General features: G+C 40.9%; 1 protein-coding gene across 7 annotated transcripts in view; it reads left to right on the top strand.

Moving 5' to 3' along the window:
- RAPH1 (Ras association (RalGDS/AF-6) and pleckstrin homology domains 1) overlaps positions 1-14,138 on the top strand; it is a 257,678-nt gene that overhangs the window by 125,640 nt on the left and 117,900 nt on the right. For all 7 annotated transcript variants that reach the window (XM_040357282.1, XM_040357279.1, XM_040357283.1 and 4 more), the window contains one exon: positions 13,098-13,217. In XM_040357282.1, coding sequence (XP_040213216.1) covers positions 13,098-13,217 — 120 coding nt within the window. The remainder of the gene's footprint in view (positions 1-13,097; positions 13,218-14,138) is intronic.

Genomic DNA, 14,138 nt, shown 5'->3' with positions numbered 1-14,138 from the left:
AATATTTAAAAGCCAGCAGCTACAAATACTGCAGCTGCTGACTTTTAATATTAGGACACTTGCCTGTCCTGGAGTCCAGCGCCGTCCGCAGCAGAGGACGAGCGATCGCTCGTCACTCTGCTGACCCCCCCCACCCCCGCCATCCTCGGTGAGGGAACCAGGAAGTGAAGCGCTCCGGCTTCACTGCCCAGTTCCCTACGGCGCATGTGCGAGTCGTGCTACGCCTGCCGATTGGTTTCCGCTGTGTACTGGGAGCCGAGTGTTCCCGGAACACAACGGGGGGGGGGGCGGGAGGTGACGTCATGCCCGCAGTTTACCTGAGACTGTGTGGCCGGAAGTGGGTGCAAATACCTGTCTTTAGACAGGTATCTGCACTTACCTCCCCCCTGGAAGGTGTCAAATGTAACACCGGAGGGGGGGAGGGTTCCGATCAGCGGCAGTTCCACTTTAGGGTGGAGCTCCGCTTTAAATATAATTTTTATGTCAGGATCTTATTGAAGAACTTTTTTTATTAATCAGTCCTCCCACTTGTGAAGGTCATTTCTGAGAGGTGTGATTCATATTGCTTTTATAGAAGACCTTTCTTATACTCAAAGGTTAGATTATCGCATGCATAAGGCCCCATGCACACGAGACGCTGCTAAACTCGAGTTCAGAGGCATTTGGGCATTTTTTTCAACTGCCCCTGAACACATTTAATGTTATCCTATGTGTCCATGCACACGATCACGTTTTTTGGCGTTTCAAAGCAGTTGGGTTTAGGGCCGTTTTTCCAAACCCAAAATTTTGGGTTCAGAAGCTTTCAGCTTTTGCGTTTTAGATGCAAATCGCGGCAAAAAGCCGCTAAATGCGGCAAAACGCGGCACAAATAGTTTGATTCTGAGCTTGGGGAGGGTCTATAGTGTTTTGGGGATAAACGCTGACAGCTGCAAATCGCGGTAAAACGCTGCGCAATTCGCGGCAAAAACGGGCGTTTTAAATGCCGGTTTTTGCCTTTGAAAAGCTGAGATTAGAGGCGTTTGTAATAGCGTCTCGTGTTCATGGGGCCTAAGTCTCCATTGATGCTGACAGCCTTCAAGCATATTTCTAGCAGTGTTGTAGGTTTCTTAGGTAGGTATGACATTTTGCATAGGCATATTTTATTTTATCTTATTTTTTAGCTAGTAGATGTTGCACCAGGCTCATTTCCCATGTTTACCATTTTGTCTTTACCTGTTATACAGAAAAACAAAAACTCTGTAGCTTGAACTCTACTTTTATACACACACACACACGCCTGAATCAGAGTTGTTACACGCCTCCCTGTCACCTCTTTTCGCTGCCTGCTTAGTTCAAATAGGCCCATACATAGTTTCAATCAAAGAGACTGTGTAAAAGTAAATGGCTTCTAGATGTGCTCTGTTTAGAAAACCCATAAATCTGTGTATTTTCTATTAGGGGTGCACTTTGTATTTAGAAAATATACTAATATATAAAACAAGCTAAACTAATTACAAAAAAGTGACCCTTAAATCATTTGCTTCCCTTTTTTAAATTGTGGATTTTATTCAATGTTACAATGTAACATGTCTGATGGTAAAATGCATTCAGCTAGCACTCATCTGAGACGAACATCATCCAATCATTTTATACTGTTGGCTTAAATACAAATTCTTGAAGAGAGGAAGTTGTGCTTTTGAAGCAACACACATATATTGCATTATATTACTTTAATTTTGTATGCACTCAACAAAATGCCATAAAATATACTTGGTTTCTCTCCTGAAGGTTACAATTGATGGAGTTGGTCTACAAATGAATATTTGATTTATGAGTAACAGCTTTTTTGCAGTAAACGTTATTTCTCAAGGGTGCTGAACTTCAAAATATTATGGAGACTAATCGAGTACAGAGCTATACATCTATTTATTGTGTATGCTCAGACATGGGCTTTACTGTGGTGTGTCATGAAGGTCTAGGCCTGCTACAATCAAATCCGCCCCACCCTAGAAACCTCCTGAAATATTGCACATACACCACCACGTCTGTATATTATTATATTTTTTAAATAAATATCAGGATAAAATGAAATAGTTTTGTTATATTTTTTGGCATATAAGGCCCCTTTTCACATAGGCAAACTGATTAAGTCAGCCTGTCAGCTTTTTTTTTTTTTAGGTGGACCCTATTGGACAGTCCATTGCCCTCTATGGATTGGCAGCATCCCATCTGATCCTGTCCGCTAAAAACAGACGGATGTGGGATCTGTTCCCCAGCCGTCTGGCAGATATGAAGGCCATCGGGTATAAACAGACAGGCGATGCGTGTACATCGGACGACATATAGAAGAGAGTGGTCTGTGTCCCCTCTGCATAAGTGCAGCCGACATGAACAAGCTAACCTCCTGCTCATCAATGGATAGATTTCCTGCAGACTGCCCCTTGTGAAAAAGGCCTTAAAAATTACAGGACTGTAGGCCTTTGACAGTAATTTTTTTTCTGTACCTCTGAAAAGCAAGAAAAAGGCAATGATCCTGTGCAAAAACCTGCTTAGAGAATTTTGTCAAGTCTCATTGATAACAGGAACACATTGCTTAACAGCAAAAGTAAGCAAGGGGTCATGTTTTGGCATTTAGTTCAGTAAATGTCCATACTTGGGATGTAGCTGTAGGATGGAAAATGCAAAGGGCTGATAGATGCAACTGCAGACTGTCTGAAAGCTGTGACAAGCTGCAGATCATCATGAATTGGTTTATCTGGAAAAAATTCCTTTTGTGTTTCTGTTCCTGGATTCTTTAATAGAAAAGGAAAAGTATGTGGTTATTTTCTAAGCAGCGACAGTGTTTGTTTTTTATGAGCTGGAATCCTGTAGCCTTTACATTTTAGAATCAGGTTGTACCTTTTTAATTGCTTTTACTCCTTTAGGTTTTTATATGCGTGCAGTGAAAGGACATCTATCTGTAAAGCACTGTTAGAGTTGTTTTTGTTTTGCTTTCTGTGCTCCTCTAATTACAAGAAGCAAGGAACAGTGTTAATAACAAGGACACAGAGAAAAAACATGTGAGGAAGGGGTAAACGTCTGACAATGCTTTTATTGCACACTGTTCCTTCCCATCCTAGTGGAGACTGTGGCCTCTCATTTCTTGCTCTGGTGTTAGCTGGATAGGAAGTAAGAAAATCCACCCCCCCCCCCAATATGGTCACAGACAGGCAATAAAAACCTAATCTGTTTATTTGTTGCAGTGCAATTCGCAGAGCAATTTCTATAATCAATCAAAAAACAAATAGAAAAAATGATTTTAGGTCTTTTGGGTCATTTCTGAAAAGTGAATCCTGCACTAAATGTAGTGTACTGATTTCAGGTTAGTGTCCTTTTTTCCTCTGTATATTTAGAAACCGTTCCATTGCTTTATAGTGGTGTGCTTTCCTTAAAGCGGTTCTCCACCCAAAAATGGAACTTGCGCTTTTCGGAACCATCCCCCATCCGGTGACACATTTTGCACCTTTCAGGGGGGTGGGGGGTGCAAATACCTGTCTATTCAAATGTTAAAAGCAAACAAAATCTTTCGAATGACAAATATTCTGAAAATGTTTTGAATTCTATGGATTTTCGTACCTATTTTTCTAAGACATTTCCTAAGAATTTTCTGTCCTTTTTTGGCCAGCTTAGTTCACGCAAAATACCTTTTTGTCCAGTTATTGAACAACTGTGTTTTGTTTGGGTACTTTTTTTTTTTTTTAGAAAATTACCTTGGATTGTTTGGTGTATGGCATCGTTGCCATTTAAACTCTTCATTCTAAGTTCATTAAAATGGCTTTCTTAGTTCAGGGTGGTTGCCTATTCTTCCCTTTACTTCAAATTAATCAAGGAAGTCTATATCTTGGTTCGCTGGATCAGCATTCTGCTTGTTAAAAATACCAAGTTATTGCAGCATGCCTTTTCTTGAACTTAGTCTTGATTACACAGCAGAAGGGAACATTATGCAAGGATTCTTGAACTGTGCTCTTGCCACTGTAGTCTGTGTTTTAACATGTCGGAAAAGGTTTATAAATTGTAAGTATACAATTCAGTATGTTGGCCAAAGCTAACCATAAACACATAGATTTCCTTCAAGCAAGTGGCCTGAATTAAAGAAATATAATAGCTTCCTACATCCACACTAAACATTGTAGATGAAGAAATCTCCACTGCCGTCTATTGTATTCTGACAGACAGCATACATGGTTGTCAGACTACCTAAACAAGGACTGGATGATGTCACCGGCCGGCCAACAATTTTTCGCCTGGCTCATTCAAAAAAAATGTATTTAATAATCAATTTTTGTTGAGCCTGGTGATGACAGGGCAGCCCACAGCTTGTTTCAGCAGGAAATGACCAAAATGCAAGCCATATATTTACAGGAAAAGCATGAACATTTTATTTGAAAAAAGTGGTGATATCTGCGCTGTGTGACAAAGGGAAGGGGACAATGTGACTGATGGGCACACTGAATGTGTAAAGATACAAGGACGGTGTAACTCACACTGTAATGCCGCGTACACACGGTCGTTTTTTTGTGATGAAAAAAAAACGTCATTTTTTCTCATGAAAAAAAACGACGTTTTTCAAACTTCATTTTAAAAAACGACGTTGCCTACACACCATCGTTTTTTCAAAATGCTCTAGCAAAGCGCGGTTACGTTCAGCACCTACGGCGGCACATTCAAGCTTGCGTCATACCTTGCTTCTGAGCATGCGCGGGTTTAAAAACGTTGTTTTAAACGTCGTTTACACACGGTCGATTTTTATGACACAAAAAACGACGTTTCGAAAGACGACATAAAAAATTTAAGCATGCTCGAAATTTTTTGTCGTTTTTCAGAAGACCTAAAACAACGTTTTCCCCACACACGGTCATTTTAAATGACATTTTTAAAAATGTTGTTTTTTTTTCATCACAAAAAAACGACCGCGTGTACGCGGCATAAGCAATAAGTGATCCAAATACATCAAATCTTCAGCAAACATGGGTACGTGAAACAAATGGCATAAATCAAACGTGGGTCAAAATAATGTATAAAATTAGATATATATTTTTGTATAAGAGCCAAAGGATTGGCATAGAGAACACAAAAAGTGTAAAAAAATATTAAATAAAGAGTTTCTAAATGGTGATCCCAAAGCCAGACACAGGTGTTGAAAGGTAGAAAGCTTCAGTGTGCAGACACCTCTTGTGACTCCTAGCAGCTCACCTCACAGCTGTTGCACTGACAGCCTAACAATCCTCAGGTATGTACACAGCAGATGATACGATAAGCCTATGTGCGGCTAGAGGACCCAGTCCCAGATGGTCGCATGTGGAAAGACAACAGAGGAATATATAGCGTAACTCTGTAAACCAGTATTGTAGCACAATCGCACACTAATGCACTCACTCAGAGCAACAGAATGATGGGCATATCTCCACGAGCGCCAAGCTCGTAAAAACCTTCCGCGTGTCCTCTTATCCCTATTTGCCTCACAATTGCAGCGAATGGTTACTCAGAGGATGGCAATACAGTAAAGGGAAGAAGGAAGACACATCGCATAATCCCGTAAACAAGGAACACATTTATTGGTAAGAACACACAAAAACTCACATTTACAACGAATCCTGCGGTGAATGACATCCACGAGCGCTGAGCTTGTCTGCCTGCCGTCAGATGGTGCTTAGTCTAGTGCTCCAATCCCGATGCGTATCGTCACGTCACATGACTTCATCAGGGGATAGCATTAGATAAGGTTTTAAATAGTCTGCAAAATTGGACACCCGGCGGCCATTTTCTTGAAGCCCACTGTATCCCAATCACTGTCCATAGGGCACAATGCAATTTCGCCATTTTGCCTGAGTCTCAGCTGAATATATACATACAACTCTGCATCAAAAATTAAATACAGCGCATGCGGGGCTGGCGAACGCGGGGCAGACATATACAGGTAAGGCCCTATAACAAATGGTAAAATGCTGGCAGGAGAACAGCGCAGATAAAATAAATAATAAGAACGTTTGGGAGATACAAAAACGAGCGTGGAATCACTAGGTCACCTAATACTGGTGACCCCAGGCTAACATACTGCATCGGGAGTGTGAGCAACGCCTGCATAGAGGCCACGTGTACACTGCAAAAAAAAAAAAAAAACACTTTGCAAACGCGACCATTGAATCATGGGTGCAATGCCAGGCTGCTGCAGAGTCTTCCTCCAGATCCAGTTTGTACAAAGGTATAGGCTTTCATTTAGGGAGCAGGAGGAAGTGTAAAGGGACTGAGCACAGTGTTCAATGTGTGGTAGGTAGGGGGCGCTAGTGTCAAATTTAATTAAAGGTAATAGCAATTACAAAATACATGTGATATCAATTAAAAATAAACAACAACTATTAATCAGAGCTAAATAGCAAAGACCCAGTTGAATCAATAGTGAAAGAATTAGATTCACAAGGGAACCTCTACTTAGAAAAGTGATGTGCTCCCAAAACCTTAAAACAAGAAAAAAAAGTGATAATGATAATGTCCATAAATTTCTGTAGTAGTAGTGAGCCACTTAAAAAATAACGGAGTGAATCTTGCAATGGACCAGAAGAAAAACATGCAATCTTCTCATATACTGCAGTGCTTCAAAAATCCTTCCACCAATTCCGCAAAAACGACACCCAAAAGTGAATATAATATATGCGCTTACCACAGCGCTTTGACTCCTTTAACTAAAAAGAAAGTCAAACACGCTTGTGCAGTTCTGAATGTCTGCAAACATATAGTGCGTTCTCCAGTAGTTGACACAGGCAAATCTTCTCCCAATATTCTCAGAAATGGAATAAAAAACAGAAAAACTCCATAGTGCAACCGGTTTTTAATATAAATTAATAAAACAAAACATGGGCCAAGTGGCCACTTACATTAAAAGGTGCCCATCCCGGCACTGGGTCTGCGGGCCTTTAAAATGAGGAGGTAGAACCTCAATTTGCGTGCGGTGTGTGTCTCCTCTCGCCTCGCCACCTCACATGAGTCGGATGATGGGGGAAAGTAAAAAATGTGACCAGGCTACGCCGCCGTATTTTGTAATTGCTATTACCTTTAATTAAATTTGACACTAGCGCCCCCTACCTACCACACATTCACTAAATTTAATGAGGTATTGTCCTCTTATATTTTTAGGGGAGCAGCTTTCCAATATATATTTATATATTTTTTTTTATTTTATTTATTAAGTTTATATGTTCCACACACATTTTTTTGGCGCGAAAATCAACTCTCAAACACAGTGTTCAATGTACTCGTGTTCCATTGAGAAATGCAAGGACCCCCCGCACGCTGTCATGGGGGGGGTTCCCATTTTCCCCATGTTACTTGCCTTCTCTGTTCAACAGTTTTGCACAGAGCAGTCAGAATCCTCCTCCTTGGGGTCCCCTGCAGGTGATCCTGGCTGCTCCTCTCGTCTGAGTCCTACCAAAGTAAGCCACTAGCTATGGGGGCACATATGTGGGCACATACAGAGCTCAGCCCCACCCCCTACTCTCTCTCCACCGGCTGTGATCGACCACAGCAGTAGCCATTGGCTGCAGCTGCTGCCTCGATCTCCAGTGAGGAGAAAGAGAGCTGAGAGAGCCACTGCTCTCAGGCACTGCACTGGATCAATATCAGTCTTGGGTACATACAGATAGTTGTGTGTGTTTTTTGTTTTTGTTTTTTTAACATAATGCAGAGAATGAATTAAAGTAAAAAAGCATTCTACCTTTTAAAATCATTTTCATTACTTATACATTGTTTTGTAAATGGTCATATTTTTGGTTTTGCTGCTCAGAAATACTGTTTTAGATTAGAGGTCGACCGATATATCAGCCGATATTCGGCCATTTTGGAGAAATCGGCATCGGCCGATTATTATCCAAATCAGGCCGATATTTAACAAAGCCCGCACCTGTGTCAGCAGAGTGTGGAGAAGGGAGCAGCGCCACGTGTGTGAAACATTAAGGAGAGAGAGCGAGAAGGGAGCTGTCATTAGTGAGGTCTGATGTCGGGGTGGGCGGGACCCAGCTATCCAACACCAGCCGATGAGATATGGGCGGACCGCTACATGTATGCGGCCCGCCCCTTTTTTAACAGCCCGATCATTGGCTGGATAGCTGCTGGGGCCTGCCCGCCCACCCCCGACATCACTCTGAATCTGCAAACTCTCTCTCTATCTCTCTCTCTCTCTTTTTCTCTTTTTCTCTTTCTCTCGTTTCACGGCTGCATAGAGCAGTTTCATTATCGGCTGTGAAAACTGCTAGTGCCAACCTGCCAGTGCCATCTAGTACCAGTGCCATCTGCCAGTGCTAACTATTGCCATCCAGTGTCACCTACTAGTGCCATCCAGTGCTAATTATTGCCATCCAGTGCCACCTCCCAGTATAAATTAGCGCCACCTGCCAATCAGTGCCAGTGTCACCTTTTAGTGTCACCTGCCAATCAGTGCCATCTGCTAGTGCCATCCAGTGCAACCTGCCAGTGCCAATTAGTGCCACTTGCCAGTGTCACCTGTAAGTGCCATGAGCCAGTGCCACCTGCCAAAAAAAAAAATATCGGCTGCAAAAATCGGCATCATATATCGGCCATCGGCCGCCTCGATTTCTAAATATCAGCATTGGCCCGACAAAAACCCATATCGGTCAACCTCTATTTTAGATTATAACATGTATAGGATTGGATCTACTGGGTACAATTGAAATTTAAATGTAAATTATTTAAGGTCCATTTTTTGTTTTTAGAATTATCATTTTTTTTTAAACTTTGTATTCTCTAGTTATTCGTGTTTTGGCCTGACATTGCTATGGTTATATATTGGAGTCGGCACTCGCTGGCAGTTATAAGGTGATAAGGAATCAATAACGGGGGGGGGGGGGGGCGTCTATTTATATATACTCAAAATGAATTGGGTAAGAATTAGTCCGTACAGTCAATGGTAGTAAGGAATACCAAGGTGAAGTCCGCAGGAAAGATGGATCAACAGGTGAATGGGGATAGCATACAGTCACCGGCCGCTCCTCAGCAGGAAATGGGAATTCCCTCAGACACAAACAAAAACCGCAGAAAGAGGGTGCCTGGGTCAGTGTGATAGTAAAAACAAGTGAAACTTTATTCTTGTATGCAAGCTGCACACAGGCCTGAAGAAGGAGGTGACACCTTGGAAACGCATTGTAGCCCCCCCATCCTGATTTGGTCTCTTGCTAGCTCTGAGAGAGCTGGAGACGCCGCCAGTTATATACAGCGGGTCCGAGCTTATCCTAATCTAATCCCTTGTGACGGCTGGCTGCTTGATTGGTGATACACATCCACCCTGTGTGCAGCTTGCTAGATACTTTTATGTTAGTGTATCTGAATAAAGTATTACTTGGTTTTACTATCACACTGACTCAGGTGCCCTCTTTCTGCTGTTTTTGCTTTGAACAGTATAACTAGTTATCCCTGCGTATGGTATTTTTAAATATACCCAACAAAGTTATTTAAAGGCCTTGCTGTTATGCAGATCTAAAGGCAAAATAATAATTTTGGTGGTTTACATGTATACTGCCCCCTCAAATTGTTTCTTTAGAATGAAATAATTTGTTAGTTTGAACAGCTTCTATGAATATCAAATACAATGAAAGTGCATGCATCTTTGTTCAAGTTTTGCTAAATTGCACAGAATTGAAAAATGTCTCCAAAATACTGGGTTAACCACGTGTGGTCCAGACGCCGGCAGGTTGGCTCTGCTGGACGAACCGTTGTAGCTGTACCTCGGTCGCTTTAAGTGGGCTAGCAGGCGCGCGCCTGCTGCATCATAGGAGTGCCAATGCTTGTGAGCAGCGGTCGCGATGACCGCCAGGCACGAGAGGAAGAAGAGGAACATGTGTAAACACACACATCCTTGTTTTGTGAGCTGAGGAAAGACAAATTGTGAGTTTCTAATGGCTAGGAACCACGATCTGTAATTTCCTCTAGGTCAGTCCCACCCCCCTTCAGTTAGAACACACATTAGGGAACACAATTAACTGCTTGATGGCCCCCTACCTCTTCCCTGCCAGTGACATTTTTACAGTAATCTGTGCATTTTTATAGCACTGATCGCTGTATAAATGCCAATGGTCCCAAAAATGTATGAAAAATGTCCGATGTGTCTGCCATAATGTCGCAGTCCCGATAAAAATCGCAGATCGCCGCCATTACCAGTAAGAAAAAAAATAGAAATGCTATAAATCTATCTTCTATTTTGCAGACACTATAACTTTTGCGCAAACCAATCACTATACGCTTATTGCGTTTTTTTATTACCAAAATTATGTAGAATAATACATATTGGCCAAAACCGAGAAAACACTTAAAAAAAAAATGGGGCTAATTATTATAGCAAAAAGTACGTATATGTATGTGTGTGTGTGTGTGTGTGTGTGTGTGTGTATGTGTGTATGTATATATATATATATATATATATATATATATATATATATTTCAAAACTGTTGCTAATTTTTTGTTTATAGCACAAAAAAATTAAATCGCAGAGATGATCAAATACCACCAAAAGAAAGCGCTATTTGTGGGGGAAAAAAGGACATAAATTTTGTTTGGGTACAGCACTGCACAACCACGCAATTGTCTGTTAAAGCGACTAAGTGCCGAATAGCCCGGTCATTGGGCAGCCAGATCTTCTGGGGCTAAAGTGGTTAATGACCAGTTCTGGAAGCTTTTAGGACAGGACGCTGTTCTATATTGAGAAAAATTAACAATTTTTTTTGGGGGGGGGGGGGGTGGGGCGGCTGGACACACACAATGCTATTTTTATTTTTGGACACAACACAGAAGAAAATTCTGCTATCTCATTCTATAATAGGTTAGACAAAAGCATGAATTATTTCTTTCTCTAGCCTGAGTTTGGGTTGTGGTTCATCGCTCTTTCATGTGACATAGTTTGCTGAAATAGATATGTTGGTCAGAAAACGTCTGTTATCTGTGGTGTTTGAGTGGCCTGTAGCGGAAACCTCAGAAAAAGGAAATGGTTTGGTTTAATGTAGACTTTTGACACACACTTGACGCTTCAGCACATTTTATTAGATTTACAGTTTGTTTTAATGCAATTAGTAAAATGTATGTATTAAAATGTTCACTATTTATGCCATATTAATGTTTCTCATTTATGGGCTTGGTCCTAGAGAAGAAGCTGTGTATCATTTTGTTCATTTCATTATTTTACTATAATCTTCTTACACAGATGTAAGACTTTACTGATGTTTTATATTGAGGATCATGTTAAAAAGAAGATCCTGAGTAAAATGTTCCATGAAGACCTTGTGTAATGGCGAATAAGCATGTACAAGAGTAGGACCTCATTAACCACTTCCCGACGGCCGTACGACTATATACGGCCGCAGGGTGGTTCTACTTCTCTGGGACGTCGTCATTTGACGTCCGCCCCTTTCCGCGTTCCCCGCGCGCGCAGCGGGGAACTTCTGTGCTGGCCGTGTCCCTTGGATACAGCCAATCACAGATCACCGTGAACGGTCAATCGGAGTTGCCGTTTGCTAGGCGATCTGTGCGGCCAATGAGAGATGATCTCATATGTTTACATATGAGATAATTTCTCATTGCCGGCTCTCACAGACAGCGGTGCTGTCAGGGAGAGAGGAGACCGATCTGTGTCTCTTGTACATAGAGACACAGATCGGTCTCCTCCCCCAGTCACCCCCCTTCCCCCACAGTTAGAACACTATATAGGGAATACATTTAACCCCTTCCTCACCCCCTAGTGTTAACCCCTTTCCTGCCAGTCACATTTATACAGTAATTAGTGCATATTTATAGCACTGATTGCAGTATAAATGTGAATGGTGCCAAAAATGTGTCCGATGTGTCCGCCATAATGTCGCAGTCGCAATAAAAATCGCAGATCGCCACCATTACTAGTAAAAAAAATATAATAAAAAATAATAATTCTGTCCCTTATTTTGTAGGCGTTATAACTTTTGCGCAAACCTGTCGCTTATTGCGATTTTTTTTATTTTTTATTTTTATTTTTTACTAAAAATATGTAGAATACGTATCGGCCTAGACTGAGGATAAAAAATAAATAAAAAAATTGAGCTATTATAGCAACAAGTAAATATATATATATTTTTTTTCAAAATTGTCACTCTATTTTTGTTTATAGCGCAAAAAATAAAAACCGCAGAGGTGATCAAATACCACCAAAAGAAAGCTCTATTTGTGGGAAAAAAAGGACGTCAATTTTGTTTGGGAGCCACGTCGCACGACCGCGCAATTGTCAGTTAAAGCGACGCAGTGCCGAATCGCAAAAAGTCCTCTGGGCAGGAAGGGGGTTTAAGTGCCCAGTAAGGAAGTGGTTAAAACAGCCGTAATTTTTTTTACTTAAGGCAAGGAACAAAGGTTTCTGCATAATGATCAGTAAATACGATAGTTCGGCTTGTTATGCCTAAAAATTGTTCTGTCCGTCCGTCTTTTTTTTTTTTCCAATGCTATATGTGTAGATGTATGTACTCGGATGCAGATTTTTTGTTTTGTGTTAAAGGGGTTGTTGTAAAGGATTGTTTTTTATTTTCTAAATAGGTTCCTTTAAGCTAGTGCATTGTTGGTTCACTGAATTTCTCACCTCCTGTTTCTCCTCAGTAAGCTGTTCTAAATGACTTTCCACAGCTCGGATTATGGTGGAAAGCTTACTGAGGAGAAACGGGAAGTGAGAAATTCAAACAAAGAAAAAAAGCATTTAGAAGGGAAATGGAAGGAAAAGTTAAGTGAACCAACAATGCACTAGCTTAAAGGAACCAATTTAGAAAATAAATGACGAACCTTTACAACCCCTTTAAGGATCTGAAGTCAGTGCATTTTTATGCAGCTGTGTGAATGCCTCTACTGAAAACAATGCAGCTGCATTCAGATCCTTAAGATTAACATTTTTTTATATACACCCGTATGAATTGAGCCTTAGATTCTTCTTCATTGCCAGTTTTGCAATATGTGTACGTAAACATTTGTATAGGTGTGTAAACTGCTGCATGCAAACATTGATTACCTTGATTAACAGTTTAAGGTTGTATGATGCATGTATTGAATTTGTTCTTTACCCTGCTTGTAGATGGAGCAGTTATCTGATGAGGAGCTTGACCATGGGGCAGAAGAAGACAGTGATAAGGAAGACCAGGACCTGGACAAGATGTTTGGAGCCTGGCTGGGAGAACTGGACAAACTTACACAGGTGAGCACCTGCGGAATGTCTTGTGTTGTCTTATTCACATTCATCTATGGACACCTTTATGCTTGGATAAACAGGTAGGATGACACATAAAAAAAACTACTCCTTTCTTCCTGGAAGCATAAGATACAAAGGTTCTTTTGTTTCAAATTACTTCATAAATATCCTTGAAATTGTTTTATAGGAACCGAATTTCAGGAAGATGTACCAATGCTTTTTAATATAGATGGGGTGGGTATAGCAAGGCAGGATCAGCCAGGTATTTTAGGTGTAAAAAGGGGCCAAATTACACAGCACAAGCACTGTATTGTACAACATGATTTAAGGAAACCTGGATCAGCCTTAACCCCTTCCTGCTGCCTGTACACATATACTGTATGTGGCCTCATTGAAGTGGGTTGTCTCAAGAGATGCATTGTATCTTTCTATGCTTGCCAGGGGAGAAAAATTTAAATAAAAGGCTAGATCAAAGTTTGGCCTAGGTCATGGCTAGTGTTGGGGTCAAAGTCAGTGTGTGTGTGTGTGTATGTATGTGCGTGTGTATATATGTATATATGTATATGTATGTGTATATATGTATGTATGTATATGTGTGTATATATATATATATATATATATATATATATATATATATATAGAAAATGTATACAGTATTTTTTAAATTCACTTTTGGGGGGGGGGGCGTTACCAAATGCTTTAAGTCTTGTAAATTGCAAGGTGGTGCCTCTATGGTTTGGACTTTTTCCAGCATGTCCCACAGATGCTTGTTTGAGATCTGGAGAATTTGGAGGCTGAATTAACACATCAAACTTGTCGTTTTCCTCAAACCATTTTTGTATTCATCAGACCAGGTCACATTCCTCCATTGCTGCTGTTGTCTAGATGTGAAGCTCGCATGCCCATTGTAGAATGTCCCCTGAAAAA

This window comes from Rana temporaria, chromosome 6, assembly GCF_905171775.1.
Source record: "Rana temporaria chromosome 6, aRanTem1.1, whole genome shotgun sequence".
NCBI lineage: Eukaryota > Metazoa > Chordata > Amphibia > Anura > Ranidae > Rana > Rana temporaria.
The sequence above is the reverse complement of the archived record's forward strand: the minus strand, read 5'-3'. Positions and strand labels throughout refer to the sequence as shown.